This window comes from Pagrus pagrus (genome assembly GCF_965226575.1).
Source record: "Pagrus pagrus genome assembly, chromosome: 9".
Lineage (NCBI taxonomy): Eukaryota > Metazoa > Chordata > Actinopteri > Spariformes > Sparidae > Pagrus > Pagrus pagrus.
The window spans coordinates 19612993-19631063 of NC_140193.1; the positions used below are offsets into that span (position 1 = coordinate 19612993).

Consider the following 18071-nt stretch of genomic DNA (forward strand, 5'->3'; position numbering starts at 1 on the left):
TAACGTTTCTGATATTACCCTAAACAAATAATGGACTGAGGAAATTCGTGAGATGGAGGCCGAGCAGACGGAGAGCGTGTAGGGGAGCTAGAGAGTAAGAAAAGAGAGAGCAATACTCCATTGTGACTGAACTGCAAAATGGGATTTGCATAAATAAGGCTGAAACATCAGCAGGCCCTTTTACAGCCAACAGCAGGACTGAGATGAGGGAAGAGAGTTGGGGTGTGTGTGTGTGTGTTTGCACATTTGCACTTGAGTGTTTATGCCTCCCCTTCTTCTTAAAAAAAAAACGTCTTTGCAGCATTGTTGTGATAAAAATTTAAGCCAGTGGACTAGGTTGGCAGCAAGGTCATGGTTCCCCTCCTGTTATTGATCCCACTGGATACTACACTGGTATAAACCTCCCATCTCCCCTTCAGAGGAATTTGGGTGACGTAGCAGGGAAGGGTCTACTCTCTACACTGCGCTCAGCCAGCGTACGATGACTGTGTTACATAAGCATGAAATGAAATGCTCCCTTTTAGTGCCACCCGCATTTGAAAACCCAAATCTAATTGAATTGAACTATTTTCTGCCCTCTTTTCATGTGGAACCCCATATTTATATCAGAGGCAAAAAGCTCATTTTTAGAGCCTCATTATACTGTTTTCCCATTAACTTGCACGCACTGCAGCTCCTCGTGTGTGCTGTGATAGACAGTTCAGCGTCTTTACTGGAGATAGAGGAAGAGAAATCTCTGATTACCTCTACAGTGCTTTGTTGTGTGTGTGTGCAGTCGGCTGCACGCGCTTGATGTGCGCGTTTGCGTGTCAGTGTATTCCTTATGACAGTCATGTCAGCAAGCTCCCCAATTAGTGTCTCGTTAGTGTGTGATTGGAGGGAACAGGTGATTGACAGGTCCTGCTGCTTGTGTCTGTATGCGTGCACATACTCGCATTATACGCACTTGTGTACGATTGAGGTTGAGATAACAGCCCTTGAGGGCATTCATGCTAGTTAGGGCCGAATGGGGTAGGAGGCTGTTTTTTTATATAGTAAAATCGGATCTCGCCTAGAAATCTGGATACATTTTCAAATGGACTACAGTGAACAGTTGACCACCGTGTCTCTCTGAGGCCCCTGTGGTAGATCATGTCGGTCAAGACTCTTTTCAGTGGAGCAGTGTCACTGCCCATCCACAGCAGGCTGGGTTATTAAACTACGCCTAGACAGCCATGGCTCCAAGTGCTTTACAGATGGTCAAACATTATCTGAAATCCCCTCTCCCCACACCTTTCTGATGTTGGAATAGAGAGGACTCAACTTCTGCAATTATCTGAAACTGACAATCCAGCATTTGATTTTGCATCCACTTCATGCAGTGTTTGGTTAGATGTGTGGAGCTGTGACAGTAAACACGATTTGAATCTATCTCTCAAGCTCTTTTTTCTGTTCTTCACACAACTACTGGCATTTTTCAAGTGTGTGTCCTTATCCCCTCATTTGAATGATGATCGTGCCTTACCTCTTCCTCTGACGGCAAGCTTGTTAGCCTGCAGTTTATGTGGCCATTCGGAATAAATGAAATATATCAGTATTTTTGCCTTTTAGACTTGATGAATGATGAGCTGGCTTGTTTGAACCTTTCCGTACATTGCTGATGTCTCATTAAAAAAAAACAAGAAAACTCTTGTACTGTAGCACTCAACATGCTCTTTAAAATGTTCTTGCGGAGACTGAAAGCATTTATTGTAAGTCACTTTGGACAAAAGCCTCCGACAAATGAACGTAATGTATGATAATGATTTGTGTGCACCATTAAGCCCTCACTTATCAAATGTGTTTTGTAAGGAGTTATGAGTTTTGTCAATTTTTATTCAAAAGCATAAGAAGCTGAATGTTGTTTTCACCTGTGTCCGGTTGTTGGTTGTTTGGTTTGTCAGCAGGATAACACAAAAACTACTGAACGGAATTACAAGAGACTTGGACGTAGGATGGGTCTCGGCCCAGAAAAGACCCCATTTACTTTTGGTAAAAAGTTTTTTTAACATTGTGCGATGAGTATTTTTCAACACTGTCATTAGGGAATAATATTACATGGATTTGGATGAAGAAAATCAGACATATTAATGTGGCTGGAATCTGTGAGTGAGTACAGTTTAATGCAACTAAAGGCAGGGTTGGGCCTTAGTAGTTATTTGGAGTATTTTGGTACGGAGCTGCTGTCCGTCAGGTCTTTTCCACTGTGACTTACAAAAGCCACCGTTTCACTTTGATTAGCGAGTAACAGTCAACAAAAAAATCAAACTGCCTGTGTTTTTGTCACTTTTTCATCTTGTCTACTCTCACACATTGTTTCCCTGCCCTTAATCCAAACTCTCTCAGAACCCAGACTAGAAACAACTATTGATCTGAAAATATCATACTTGTTAGACACAGGATTTAGTAAGCCGTCTTACTAGGCCCTTAGTTGGCGCTAAAGCTCTTGTGTTAAATTTCTGGTCCTCTTTTCCAAAGCTCTGTATCAAAGCGTGTTGTGTAGCTAAATAGAAACATGTCATTTCACTCAAAGAGAGATGTCTTTCAAGCTGTTTTGTTGCAAATAAGTAAATTCACTGGTTCAGCAATCAATAATCTGCCCACCACTTCTCTGAAGAGCCCCACTTCTGTGTTACAAAGTGTATTTTTATATTTAAAAGGTTAGTCTAATCAATGTAGTTTGGATAGACAGAGCTCCTCCTGCTTCCCCCTCTCTGCCCCCGTGGAGAAGCCGGCCTCTGCTCGTGTGCAGCGGTGATCTGTGGTCCTGATAGTTGTAAATCACTTCTCCTGTAGCCCAGTGAGAGACGAGTGTTGCTGCTGTAGCAGGAGTCGGAGTATTTGTCTGGTTCCCAGTGACACCCCCTTCCCCCTGCCGCCTCCCTCCCTCCCCCAAACCCCCCCTAACACTCCACCTCCTTCTCCCTGGGGGAACTCTGGAGCCAGTTACAATGTTGAGTGTTTTGGAAGAGCTCCTAAATATTTTCAGGATGACAATGTAATCTGACTGACTGGGCCGCTCTCTCTCGAACAGGATTCTCATGCAATTCTCGTGCTAACTCACCAACACACACATACACAGAAACACACAGTGGTTGGTTTGGACCACAATGCTACCTCTCCCACTCCACCACCAAACTTTGCTGTTTGCTGCAGTTTCAATTTAGTGCTGGTATTTATTTAGTTTACATGATACTCCACCCAAAATCTCTATAGTTTTAAAGACTAGCCTGGATGATGTTGGAATTTTAGGCAAATACGATTATTTATATTTTTGATGGTAAAAATGGGAGAATGATATTGACCAATAGTCATCTTTGTCTTTAAAAAATTCCTTAAGTTACTGTTAAAAAACTTGACTGTCTTTCTTGTTGAACCCAAACATCTTTGGCATTTCTTTGCTGTAATTTCTTGGTGATGCTGTCGAACTGTCGTTGCAATTTCACAGCAACATATCTATAATGAGGTGTTTTGGCCAGTCTATCAGTTCAGCTCCATGAAAGATTTAAGGAAGGGTTGAAAGGTGCCTTTTGTAAATTTGCGGTATGTTACAATCGATTGTATTTTGGTTGAATACCTGGTTTCCATTTGTGCCATGTAGGGTTAGGCTGATTATAAAAACATTTTTAAACCTATTTGATATTAAGTCAAACACTGGACCGTTAAAAAATACCAAATTTTACCACTAGGTTTGGCACATTAGTATGCTGTTCCTGAGTGAAACATAATGAGTCGATGAAGGAGTGTAGCAACACCCACAATCCACCAAGAACTGTGACACATCTCTTTTTTTATATGTATCTCACAGCAAACATTTAACATAACTTTTCATCAAAATATTAAATTGATAAGACTTCTGCTTAGTGTTCCTTGAGAAAAGATGGCAGTAGCTACTTTTCAAGTGTGTATGGGAACCTTACAAGTCAGTAATACCCCTTTCACACTAGACAAAAAACCCAATAACAACCGCTAAAATTTGTCTCCAATCGGCTGTGACGGAAACGCAACACCTGGGTCAACGCGCTAATATTCGCCCCTTTTTAGTTGTGATGCTGTGACATCTGTTGAAGTTATGGCTTCTGGCTTGTAAATACTTTACCATCTGTCTCTGTTCAAGCAACACTTGAACATTGTTGAGTTTGAAAGATGGACTGAAGTAAAAGATATTTAAAAAGTAGCCGTTGTTAGTGGCTTCCTTCAGCCTGTCAGCTGCCTGATCGGTACCGTGCATGTGCAACTCTCAAAAGAGATGAGAAAGAAGTAAGATGTCTCACTGGTTTAAGACTTTTCAAATCAGGTTTTAACATCTTCAGGATGTAGTCTGGTGTGGTATATGATCTGCTGCCTCTACTGTTCCCTGTTTTATTCTGACGCATTCGTGATATTGAACGTGGCACAAAAGAAACAAAAAAACAAGGCTATCTACGCTTCATCTGGCTATGTAAAGAACCAACATAAAGATGCTAATTTTGGGGCACACGTGGTATTAGTTTTACACAATACCTTCCTACAAATGTTTCACTGCAAAAGCCTCGTCAAGAAATGCAGAGATTCTGTACACTGAAACACTAGAGGGCTTTAAATTTGGAATGGATACAGGAAGTGTTGAGTTTGGTAGCATGTAACATGGAGAGCATAACTAGCACCAACTTGTTACTGATGAGAAATCTCTCGTGTGGACATTGGTCAGATGAGTACAGCGGCACTGTGTGCATAACTGGCAACTCACAACAAAAAACAGCGAGGCAAGCTGTGGCTGAAGTAATTGGCTATCCAGGGGCTCCTGTTAACTAGCCGCATGCTGCTAGCTCTCTCCACCTACACCAGACAAATGTCATTTCAGTCCGATTGCAAAAACCAAACTGTTTTAAGTCTGTACACCGGACTGGCAGAACTGGAGACCTACCCAACCCTAGTGCCAGCTGTTGCTGTTGGTCACTAAATCCTATTGCAGGAGACTTTTCAGACATTTTTTTATTAGTAACACCTGTGCCTTCCCTATTGGAATGTGTCAAAATGTCTTCTGTGAAAAAGACCTATTGCAATCGATTCCTGCTGTCACGAATCAAAGCTGGCCAAAGCCACAAAAGAGAAAATTAACAGCTTCAACAGACACCTTTCAAGCCCACACTAGTAGATTGATACTAAAGAGATTTTGGGTGGAGTGTCACTTTAAGTTTGTTCAGACTGTCGCCCTCTTTTCCAGTTTTGTTAACTGTCTTTTCTCCTCTCTCTTCTCTCTCCACAGTGTGCCTAAGGGCCGTTGAAAGCCCCCTTGGGGGAGTTTCATAAATACACACCGAACAAGAAAAGACTCCTGGACTATTGTTATTGTTTTTACACACTTTTCCCCCCACACACACACACACACACACACACATACACACACATTCACACGCACAGGCACGCACACACACACCCACACAGACAAGGACATAGAGAGAATGTTGGAGGTCCAAGAGGAGAGGCCAGCGGCGGCAGGTACAGCAGCGACACATTTCAACAAGAAGGAGCGAGGGAAGAAAGAGCGAGAGGAGGCCAAGGACGGTCGGGGAAACCTCTCCAACATTGGGAATCCTGTTCCTGGCTCCAGGAACGTGCGCGCAAAGGCGCCGCTCTCCCACACAGGCAGTCCTCACCAGCTCATCACTCCACCCTGTTCTGTAGTCCTGGGAGCCCCATCAATGCACTCCAATAGGCTAAAGAACTCCCCGTCCACCAACACACAGAGGTGAGTGGACTCACTGACAGCCTGCTGTGATTCAGTCATGCAGAGCTGTGATGGTAATCAAAAGCAAGCACTGGTTTGTGTCTGTGCATGTAAGATCCTGATGATTGTTTTAACAGCCCAATCAGTCACAACTCTGATCTGAATGTTGATTTAAATTATGCATTTAATCCAGACTTTCTACAACTGCACAGCAAGTAGAAGTAACATTTCAGCTGCTCCATGTTGAGCAGATTGTTCTTGTGACTGCACAACAGTGACTACATTTACATGCACAAAATGTTATGTATTTTTCTTATTCCAAAACAGACAGTATTACTACTGTTTACATGCAGCAGTGGATACTCTGATTAACGTATCCTTGCATGACGTTTATCACGTCAAAATATGGAAAAGTGGAATGGATGCCATTTTGCTTCTTTGCATCAATAAAGGATTGTTTCTACATTTTCCACTAGTGGCTGACTAGTTCGACGGTGGGAACACAGCCTCCCTTCTTTTCTAACCCTTCAACAACCTTCTTTAATAGCTCAGCTTTGCGAATTCACACTAACCCTAATCCTATCCCGTTTACAAATACCTGTTGATATCCAAGTCTTTCATAATGTTAAAAAGTAGGTTTCTTTCTCCTTCTGACAAGAAATGTCTGGCTTTTCTTTTGAGAATGAATCTCTACACCAGCCTTACAAATGTTTGGCTCGTTGGTTTGTGTGCAACAAATCCATGACAACGCACAGAGCTGAAAGTAAACAGGCAAAAGGCTGCCTGTCGCAAAAAGAGACCGATATCCTGAATACGCTGTATAGATATCCAAATCATGCTCCTAAAACCTGTCTGAAGAGCCACCCACACCAAGAACTATAACTGCACCCATAACTATAATGGTAAAGATGCAAGCGTCCACACTGATGAACGATAACGCTCTGCAAACACAGGCGTCAAGAACGTGCTGCACGCTCCAGCTGTGTCGGCAGCTTAGGAAAATGGATATTAATGACCTGTTACTGCTGTAATTGCACAGAAACACAAAGAAAACCCCCAGAAGGATATGGTTTTATGAAATTCTTCAAAGATGACAGGAGTTGGGGGAATCCAGCACTCTGTTAGGAGAGTTGTCGTCTTTTGAAGACAAATTTTATTCATACTTCTGGCTGTGTCAACATCTATTATCCTGGCGATTATATTAAAGGACATCAAAACAAACTTCAGAGACCCCATCAGCACCAAAGATTTTTGACAGTATGTCTCAGATAAAGTGGCATTTTTTAAAGTTTAATTTACTGTCCATACGTTATATTTAATAAGTTGTATAAATATCCAAGACTGAGTTACTAGAGTAGACCATCTAAAGAGTGTTTCTTAAATGCCATCAATTTGTTTACATTAAAGAGGTTGGCTACAGTTAGAAACCAATATTATAATCACCCCTGCTATACTATTTTGTAGGAAAATGTCCCCAAAGTCAAGCTCAGTGATGGCCATGTAAGTTCAGAAGTGATCCTAACGATATCACTAGCCACCATTGTTGTCATTATAGTTGTGGTGTGATCTCCGCCCTCCAGTTGAGGGAGAACGATATTTAAAACAATATATTTATAGTTATTGTTATAGCTATCAATCTTGGTGTGGATGGCCCTATAATCAGATAATGCTACAACTGGAATAAGGCCTAATTCAGAATATCCAAATGGAATATGCTGTTTACACACGGGATATTGTCTATTCTAAAATTCTAGACTAGAAGTGCAAATACAAGAGTGCATGTAAACATAGTCATTGTTATTGTCAGTAAGAGACAATAAATCAAGTTCTTATCCAAAGCATTCTTGTTATGTACTGATGGCTGAATCACTGTCATGTCTTCCCACATCAATAACATAAACAGGTTTTACAGGAGAAGCACAAGCTTCTGTCCAGCCCATAAACCTGCTTCAAGTATTTAAAAAATCATCACACAATATGAAAAATGAATAAACATTAGCTGTCTGTGTTTATTAACAGTTGGGAAGAGAGAACGAACACAAACAGTCAACCCTCTGTTCAAAGCAGAATGGAAGAAAAAACACGTTTCTCAGTAAAAACAAAAACACTGAGGCTACTTGAAGAATGTATGGACCCATTTTCTGTAAAAATGTGCAGTCAGCCAAGTACAGATGCCAATTTAAGCAGTCTTTTGGCCAATATGATTGGTTGCAGAATGATCACTGCATCTATCATCTCAGTGTTTGGTATGAAACTCTCATATCTCAGCAGTTGCAAGGAGCAAATCCACAGCCGTTAACAGCATCTTTTTGTCATACTTTCTTAATCCCAGTGGGGAAATGTGACCTATCCAAACTATTTAAGTACAGTGAGCAACCATTTCTAAGGCCAGTAGCTTAGTCAGTGGCAGATGGCTTTATAAATCAGATAATATTGAGGAAATTAGCTATTAGAATTGAGAATTAGAAGTAGAATTGAGCATTTGGACACAAACCTGAGCGGGCCTTACCCGCTCTGTTAGAGAGCAAGTTCAGGTCAGGTGTAATGCAGATCTAAGATCAGCTTCCCCGCTCCATTATTCTACCTGAAAGGTCTTGATGTGTGATCCAGAGCTGTTCCAGGGTCAGGGAGTACACTGAGCTTGGAAGTTTTCCCTGCTGACTCATGGTTCTGGAGCCTCTGGAAACGGCTGTCTGGACTGCCAAAATTCTGGCTTTGCCTTCTTTTTCTACTAGCTGCGTGTCTGTGTGTGCGTACATAAAGTGTGCTAGGCTGCGGCTGTGCTTTTTGGACATGTTGGCATTTGTTTCATCCCACTCGTACAAGTGTGTGTGTTTGTGTGCGCGCGCGTGTGTGTGTGTGTGTGTGTGTGTGTGTGTGTGTGTGTGTGTGTGTGTGTGTGTGTGTGTGTGTGTGTGTGTGTGTGTGTGTGTGTGTGTGTGTGTGTGTGTGTGTGTGTGTGTGTGTGTGTGTGTGTGTGTGTGTGTGTGTGTGTGGGTGGGAGAGAGACAGAGAAAGAGATTAGGGTGTGGTAAGGGAATTCTCTGCCAGTTGGATGTGTCCTGCTTGCCTGAACTGAACTGCTCTCATAAGTAGTAAGCAGCAGTCATTTGTAGATGGCCAGTGTCTCTACAGCCTGTTCCTTCAGGTTTAACTGTGTGCAAAGTATTCCCAGTACCAGTAACCTAATCTTGTGTTCATAGACGTCCTTACCAACTGCTGGATGCCACGATGACATCAGGTTTAGCAGTTGCAAAGGAATAGAAAAGGACAAAAAAAGAACAATCACATTTTCCTTTTTCTCTTCTTGGTGCCACAGTTAGGAACATCGTTGGGTACAAGTTATAGTGGAGAGCTGGGGGATATCTGACCTGATAGATAGCCAGTTGCCATAATATAGGTCTGTTTGTCCAGAGCATGATTACTGGGCAGCCTAACTCTAAGCCCCAGGCTTTTTACTTAATATGCCCCTTTCCCTCCTGTTGTGTGTGTGTGTGTGTGTGTGTGTGTGTGTGTGTGTGTGTGTGTGTGTGTGCGTGTGTGGTTGTGTGTGTATGCATCTCATAAGTGCAAATAAGGTCACAAATATATGTAAGAAGACAAAACATGACATTTTGGAACTCATGTCTTGTTGCATTTGAGGTCGGCTTGTAACAATAGTTATATTATTGCCATTGAACATATTATATCATACAGCTTATCTTATCAACTTATGGATATATGGACATGACCCAACAAAATGAAGCATTGTTATAGTTATAGTTGTGTGGTTGTATTTAATTTTTTGTTTTATTTATTTCCATCATTTAAAATGACAAGATTGTTTATCGCCATTATTTCTGGGACTATATATCTTACAACAGTGTAGTACAAACAAGAATTAAATTTTGGGGTGCCGATGCTGATATAAGGAGGGAAATAAATTCTGATATTGCTTTACCAATTGTCATCCCTACAATATTGTTGCAGTATCAGTAGTATCGAGGTATATGGTCAAAATTATTGTGGTATTTGCTTTCGCACTGTCCTAGCATTTATAGAATGCTTTTGACGAGATTTCAAATTATGGAGGTATATATCGTATATCATGATATGGCCTAAAAATATTGTGATGTCATTTTAAGGTCATGCCACCCAGCCCTAGTTATACAATAAACGTTATTGTCTAAAATGACATCAGTGCACTGAAACAAACAACAAACTCTACTGGGATTTAATCATAGATTACCCCAAGCATTTTTTTCTGCATTTTAATCCTTAAACAAAAAACCTTTCATATTGGTGCAAATTGGACATTATACAAGCTGGTACCAATATATGTGTGATAAGCTAATATCAGCCAGTAATATTGGCCAATCATTATATCAGGTGGGCTCTAAAAAGTAGTTGTTGTGTGGTACACTTAAATAGTTTCATTGTTGTTGTATTAAAATCTGTAATATATCTGTCTTTTTGCACTGTTTTTGACAAAATGGAAAATGAATTTTTTTACTTCTCTTAATGCAAATCTATTAATTATACCTGTGATTTTCTCTGTCAGCCCAAAACCTAAGACGGAGGCCATGGTACGCTCACCTCCTGTCATGTCCCCCTCCACTGCCACCCAGATGGACTCTAAAATGCCCAATCAGGGTAAACCAGGGAGCACCGGCAGTCAATCACAGCCCTCACCGTGCGACCCCAAAACTCTGGGTGCCAAGGGGGCTCAGAATGTGGCAGGGGGCATGGGGCTGAAGAACGGCCAGGGCCTGACCTCTGGCTCAAGCTCCAAGGTTAAAGTCAAAAGGGAGAGAAGCACCTCAGTGGAGTCATTTGAACAACCAGAGAGTGGCACACCCACTAGTGAGGAAAAAGGTAAGAACCACTGTAGCATGCACTCATTATTATCAGAGCATCTGACTTTCAGGAGGTAGTTGGGGTCAAATAGTCCTTGTGAGAAAGTCCTTGAAGTTTGACAGTATGAATTAAAATCTCTGAGGCATTTTAAAATGTTTTTATTCTCAACAGAATGATGAAATAGTTGAACTAACGTAGGTGGGCAAGGTGCATAAGATTCTTGATGTTTTTAGGAGCGTAATTAGCAGCTGTGCTTTCATACATTGTTACCAAAGTTCCCTTCTATGTAATGAAATGCTTTGAACTGCTCAGTATACATTGAATACCTACAGTTCTTAAACAATACCATGCCAGTAGTGCTTGTGTTGTGATTGTTCCTATACATCTGGTAGTTTTACACATCATTTCCGGTAGAGGCTTTTTATTAGATTTATTCAGCACTGAATAATGAAGGAAATGGCACACATTCTCCCTAATTACAGCCTGTTGTGGGCTTGATATGTTCCTCTTATCCTGTACCACTGCAAAACTTTATTTACTGAAAGTGCTGTACGTATAGTTCTTTATTCTCTCAGGTATACAACACTATCTGCCGAGAGAAGGCAAAAGTTGGAAATCTTCAGAAAAGTGCTTTGCAGTCCCTCATTGTCCCTCGCACGGATAAACCTAAGCCCACTGATAGTTGTGTGTGTGTGTGTGTGTCTGTACAGACAGCAGCAGGGTGAAGAGAATGTGTGTGGCAGAGAGGAGGCAGCCGTACAGTGGAGCCGACTGGTGCTCTGGGGGAGAAAGTGACGAAGATGACAAAGGATTCTTCAGTAAGTGTGTTAACTTGTGCATCCAAGCATACGAGCAGTCCTTCCACTGATCAACTTGACTTATGACAGCTACCTTAGTAGAACTGCATTGCCCATAAGCCCACACTGGTCCTAAAGCCATCGTCTTACCTGTTGTCTCCCTGTAGACTGCAACTCCAGTGACGTGAAGCCCCAGGACACAGTCACACATTCTACCTCCAATGCTGGACTCAGTCGCTCCTCCACACCCTCCCACAATACGCTGGGAGGCCAGGGCTCCACAACAGAACCTCCAACTGGCCAGAAACCAGGCTCAAAACTTGTTTATGTCTTCACCACAGAGATGGCCAACAAGTAAGGAAGCTGAGAGTTACTTTTTTCATCTGTTATGACTAGTATCTTTCATAGTTTGGTCATTCTTAAATTTTCCTCCTTAGCCATAATTTAATTCTCAAATCTTGAATTTTCAGTATATATTTGTGTGTATGTTAAGTTACTGCATTCATTTGGTCTTGATTTTGTTATGATTTACTGATTAATATTTACACTTGAAGCTCATCTCCTACATGTTTTTAATATTTATGTGTTTAGAGAGGTTAATTAAATCATCATCTCAATACTTAGACCTTTTTTTTTTTACATGAGCAAAAACATACACCCACTGTGGAACCCTTTGTGGAATTGCAGTTCAAAATTAAATGGAATTACTAACAATGTCAATTGCCTGAAGTAAATCTCCGTGCCCTTGTCATCAGTGGTTGTTGTTGTCTTTGATGTTTGTTGCAGCTTTTTGTTTGTATGGCACTAAGATGCTTGCTTCCCACCCCTTCTCTTCCTTCCCCCAACTTTTCCAGTTATAGCCTAAATCCATTGTGTATATCTGCACAAACATGTGTGGGAGCTTGGCTTAGATTAACACTCTGTTGGGAATTAGAGATCAAAGATGTGGATACTCGGTGGAAGGTGTGTGCGTGTGTGTGTGTGTGTGTCTGTGTGTGTGTGTCTGTGTGCAATAGTTTACTTACTCTGTTGACCTTGGTTTTACCTTCATGGTCCCATCTAGTACTCATTCATCCGGCTCACCGGCTCTCAAATGCACACACACACACACACACACACACACACACACACACTCATACTCACACATCCACATATATTTATTGTGTCTGATGACTGATATCTGACTGTCTGCCTTCTTGTCCTCAGGGCAGCTGATGCAGTTCTAACTGGCCATACAGAAAACATCATTGCCTTCCACATGAAAAACATCTCCAACAGCAAGGACAAAGCTCACCTCCTCCTGGTAAAGACACAGTCTCTTTTTTTTTTTAATCACACACACATGCTTTCATACACCAACATGTTGCATGACAGTGTTATGACTTCATCCTATTTCTGTCCTTCTCTGTTCAAGAACAACGCAGCAAACGCTCTCCGAAATGACTCCAAGCCTCCCCAGCAACCCCCTTCCCATGCCCAAGATCAGAGTCACCAGCCTGGATCCAAACCGTCCTTACCTGGCATGGCAGAGCCAGCCCCACCCCAGCCTTCAAACCAAGGGAACCAGTCTGGTGTTCTTCCACAGGAAGGGCCATCCTCTGCAGGCATGGAATCCAAAAATCTTCCTGGTAGTAGCCCCAGTAACACTGCCACTCCAGTTGACCAGGCCCCTGTCACCCAACCTGAGGCAGGCCTCAACCCTCCAACAGCAGGGGAAGGAGGGCAGGGTGGAGGCTCTGGTGGAGCGGGTCTGACACCCCAGCAGCAGCAACAACAGCAGCAGCTGGCCCAGGAGCTATTGAACATGGAGGCTAACACAGAGGGACTGTCCCAAGAACAGTTGGAACATCGCCAGCGCTCTCTGCAGACCTTGCGAGATATTCAGCGCATGCTTTTCCCTGATGACCGTGATGCCCCACCACCTGGGCCCCCACAGTCCCATGGTGGACCCCACGATGGAGGTCCTGATGGTGCACCCCGCAGGTCTGAACAGGGTCCCTTACAGGCTATGATGGCGCAGTCTCAGAGCCTTGGTCCGCCAGGTGGGCCAGGAGGACCACGTCCACAAGGTCCACCCTTTGGCCCACCCCATGGTCCCAGAGAAATGCCCCCATTTCCACAAGATGAAATGGGTCCACACATGGGGGGGCCTGGGGGTTGTGGAGACGGAGATCAGATGACCCCAGAACAGGTGGCTTGGTTGAAGCTACAGCAGGAGTTTTATGAAGAGAAGAGGAAGAAACAAGAAATGCAACACCGGCCACTTCCTCCAGACATGATGATGCATCCCCATGGTCCACGTGGCATGATGCGAGGGCCCCCGCCTCCTTATCAGATGGGTCCAGGAGAGATGTGGGGAGGACCAGGTGGTCCACCAGAGCACTACCAGGAGCGCATGGCCATGGGCCCAGGCCCCAGGGGTATGCCCCCACATATGCAGAGGATGCCTGGCTTCTCTGGGATGATGAATCCGGAAATGGAGGGACCCCCGAGGCCTGGAATGGGCTGGCCTGATGACATGCCTCCCCGTATGGGAGATGCGCGAGGCTTCCCTGGAGGACCTGGAGGAATGTTTGCTGGTCCTGGGGGTCGTGGTGAGCGTTTCCCAAATCCTCAGTCAGTCCAAGAAGCTATGTTCCACCAAGGTATGGGGGGTGAGAAGGGCCTCCCCCCTGGGATGATGATGGACATGCAAAGGATGATGGGGCACCAAAGAGGTGGAATGGAACCTGGTAATGGCATGGGTATATTTCCCAGAATGCCCGGTGATGGTCCTATGAGTCCATCCTCTAGGCTCCAGGGAATGGGGGGCAGGGAAATGGGGCCTGAGTTTGGCATGGGGCCTGGACCTGGGCCAGGACCTCATATGCACCCTTCAAAACTACGAGACCCCGGCATGACCATGAGTCCTGATGAGATGATGAGAATGAGAGGAGGTGGGGGACCTCCGATGGAGAGCATGGGTCCTCAAGGCAGGCCCATGCAGGGGCCGCCCTTCCCCGAGCAGACTCAGCCAGGAGACTTTCCCATGGGGCCTGGGCGGCCCTTCCCGGGGGGCCCTGGAGGAATGAGGGGTCCACATGGAGACCAAGCATTTGGTCCAGAGCACAGATCTACACCAACAGGAGGTAATGGTCGTATTAACCACCTCCCCACTTCTGGTGGCCCCTCACAAGGTCAGAGGAGCCGCAAGCCAGCAGATCTGAATGTCCAGGCAGGAGGAGGGAACTCTCCCAGTGTCAACCCACTTAAGTCCCCTCCTTTAAGGCAAGTGCAGTCCCCCATGATGGGCTCTCCCTCTGGAAACCTTAAATCCCCTCAGACACCGTCCCAGCTGGCTGGCATGCTCACTGGTCCCACAGGCCCCAGTGCTCCCCCAGCTCCTCCAGCTTCAGCACCAATGAAGTCCCCCCACTCCATGATGGGATCAGCTGGTGCCTCTCCTGTTCATATGAGGTCTCCTTCTCTTCCTAACCCCTCCCCAGGATGGGCTTCCTCACCAAAACCACCCATGCAGAGTCCTGGAGTACCACCTCAGGGTGGCAAGCCTCCCCTCAGTATCACCTCACCAAACATGATGGGCATGGAGCCAGGTACAACAATCTCTTTCTTCCTTTGTGTTCATATATGCATGTGTCTCTACTCCTTAAAATCATCATAGCATCTTTATTAAATACCATCCAGTTAATGTGATTTATTTTGTAAATGGTTTAGTGTTGAATGTTTTTTTTTTAAATTATATAGTGATTTTTAATATCAGATTTAAAGTATCTGACTGAGACACTTTTTAGTCCTTTGAAATCAGAATTAGTATTAAAAACTAAAGAATACAATAAATAGATGTGCAGGCTATAAAGTGCATCACTCATTCAAGTTAACACATCTGTTTGAGGGGTGGGGTTTGGTGGGTAATGGTCCAGTGGCTCCCTCTTGTGGCCACATTATTTGAATCCTACTGCACACCTTATTGCTAGTATCATCACAGATAAGAACAATCTGCCAAAGAATGAAAAACTGCTAAGTTAAATCATGTCTTTGTCATGTCTTCTCCTCCTCATCATGTCATCCTTTAGGTGGTAACGGGCCTCCCTCAGCCCCTCCTTCATCAGGGGCTCCATCTGGCTCCATGTCCCTCCCAGGCAACGTCCCGTCTGGCAGTCCGTACACCATACCCCCAGAGCCAACTCTATCCCAGAACCCTCTCTCCATCATGATGTCACGCATGTCCAAGTTTGCAATGCCCAGCTCCACCCCACTCTACCATGATGCCATAAAGACTGTTGCCAGCTCTGATGACGACTCGCCCCCGGCTCGCTCCCCGAACCTGCCATCAGTAAACAATAATGGTAAATCACATGAACTTAAATCACATGAATCTTTTTTTTGCTGTTTAATTTGTCATTTCAATTACTTCCACCATGGTCCATATTTATACTAGTTGTCCTTTGATCTGCCTCACAAGAGCTTGTACTGAATATGTAATCACTTCTTTGTGTCTTGCACATTACAGGTATGGCAATGAATCATCAAGGCAATCCACGTATGATGGGACCTGGAAACTCTGGACCCATGTCTGCCCTCAGCCCGCTGGGTATGAATCCAATGGGATCCCAGCCCCTCTCCCATGGCATGCCCCCACAGATGCCCTCTCCAAATGCTCCTAACATGGGCCCAGGCATGATGCCTCATGGCATGATGATACCACCAAATCCCCAAGATCCTGGTATGGGAAACCCTCAAATGATGCCCCAGGGACGCATGGGTTACCCTCACCGGGGCCAAGCATACCCCCTCACCCAGTCCCCTTCCCAGCAAGGCCCTTTCTCCCCGCACAACGGTCCTGGTCCCCAAGGTTTCCCTGGCCATCCCATGGGCTTCCAGGGAGAGGGAGGGCCTATGGGAGGGCGGATGGGAAACATGCCTCATGGGGGAGGGGGTGATGGGGGTATGTGCAAGCCCAATACCCCTGGAGGGCCAGAGTTCAACAACATGCAAGGTGGATTCAGTGATGCAGACCTTCATGAGGTGATGAGGCCGGGAGCTTCTGGCATTCCTGAGTTTGACCTGTCCAGGATAATCCCTTCAGAGAAGCCTAGCCAGACTCTGTCTTACTTTCCCCGAGGTGGGGGAGACAACCCTGGGGTAAAACCACCACACCCCTCTGGCTTCCCCATGCAGGGCATGATGGGCGATGGTCCACCGCGGATGGGGATGTCCATGCAGGGGATGGGGGGGATGCCAGGGGGCCCTGGTGGGGGAATGGGCCCCCAAGACATGCCAATGGGCAACCCTGGCCACAACTCGATGCGGCCACCGGGATTCATGGGCCAAGGCATGATGGGACCCCAGCACCGGATGATGTCCCCTGGGGGTCCGGGAGGGATGATGCAGGCGAGACAAATGGCCCACCCAGGCCCTGGCGGCTCACCTAACATGATGATGTCACTGCAGGGCATGGGGGGCCCCCCACAGCAGACAATGATGATGGGGGGTCAGATGAGGCCACGTGACATGGACATGGGGTTCAGTCCGGGCCCTGGAATGTTCTAATCCAACAGAAACCTTGTATCTAGAATGTTCTTGGACAGTACGCAAGGATAGAGTTAAGGTCATGGCGTGTGGAGTGTTCAGAAAACTCTGATGGACTCTAAGTAAAGGAAGTATAATACATGAGAAAGGATGTACTCAGAAATGAACAGAATGGAGCTAACCAGTCACACCTGGTAATGTCCTGTGGGAACTATTCCAATGGAGACTCGGACAGGCCCAGATTGGAGTACTTTTGCCGCAAGAACATTTAATTTTGACTCATGAACTTCAGAATGTATGGGATTGTTGTGCATCAATTTCGCAAAAACTGTTCTTGTGTTTTTTGATTATCTGACTATAAAGATGACTTCAACATCAAAGAGGAATCAACTTAACAAGTCAGCGTGGAGATGCTACAGTATATGTCTACTTTTTTCAAATTTAAAAAACAAATTTGTCATGAAAGTGGTATGGAACAAGAGAAAGGAATGAGAAGAATTTGTGCTTTGTGAAGACTTTAGTGGAACTCCATCTTGTCTCTCGCTCCATTGTTTTGACTGTTTCTGTACAGTATATACGTGTGAGAGTGCGTGTGCGTGACAGACTGTATGTTTGTGTGGTATGTATGTATGTGTCTGTATGTATAGGCATTCTATCAGTGACCTCTCAACTCCTCTTACCCAACTTTCATTGGGGGAGGAACGCCCCCTAAAAATACTGTACTGTTTACCATTGGTGGGCTATTCGAATTTTAGTCTATTTTAATTTCCTTTGTAACTCCAGTGTATAACAAACCAAACTATGACCTCATTAAGATAATAGTATTATTAAAAAAGCACAAACATGGACCGTCTGCAGAAAGCGTCTTCTTTCTCTATTTTTACCATTGAGAGCAACACATTAAGTGTGAGGATCCTGGCAGCTTTGCAGCACAATGACAAGCCCCGGTCCATTTCAAGTTGTGGATGACATTTGACTTGGTGCTCCAAATCTTTCAGGACTCAACTTTTCGCCAGCGTGAATAATACTGCTAATACCCAGATGTGCTATGTGTGTTCTTCTTGTTCCTGTTGTGTTCCTGTTTTGTTTTGACTCTCTTGTTGACTCTGGGTAATAATCATTCCCACAGCAATAATCCCCAAACGGTCAGCAGAATGGGACAGGAGTGGCTGAATGCCACA

At 44.5% G+C, this 18071-nt stretch overlaps 1 protein-coding gene across 3 annotated transcripts in view; it reads left to right on the forward strand.

The window, feature by feature from the left end:
• The window catches only part of bcl9 (BCL9 transcription coactivator), a 30793-nt gene extending 13057 nt beyond the window's left edge, over nucleotides 1–17736 (forward strand). For 2 of the 3 annotated variants that reach the window (XM_084362868.1, XM_084362867.1), the window contains exons 3-10: nucleotides 5267–5749; nucleotides 10269–10582; nucleotides 11275–11382; nucleotides 11529–11715; nucleotides 12568–12664; nucleotides 12776–14954; nucleotides 15435–15707; nucleotides 15872–17736. In XM_084362868.1, coding sequence (XP_084218994.1) covers nucleotides 5463–5749; nucleotides 10269–10582; nucleotides 11275–11382; nucleotides 11529–11715; nucleotides 12568–12664; nucleotides 12776–14954; nucleotides 15435–15707; nucleotides 15872–16911 — 4485 coding nt within the window. In that variant the 5' untranslated portion in view covers nucleotides 5267–5462 and the 3' untranslated portion in view covers nucleotides 16912–17736. Of the gene's footprint in view, nucleotides 1–1955; nucleotides 2011–5266; nucleotides 5750–10268; nucleotides 10583–11274; nucleotides 11383–11528; nucleotides 11716–12567; nucleotides 12665–12775; nucleotides 14955–15434; nucleotides 15708–15871 lie in introns of those variants that run through there. The other variant, XM_084362869.1, reaches the window with a different exon arrangement.
• The last annotated feature ends 335 nt before the right edge of the window (nucleotides 17737–18071 follow it).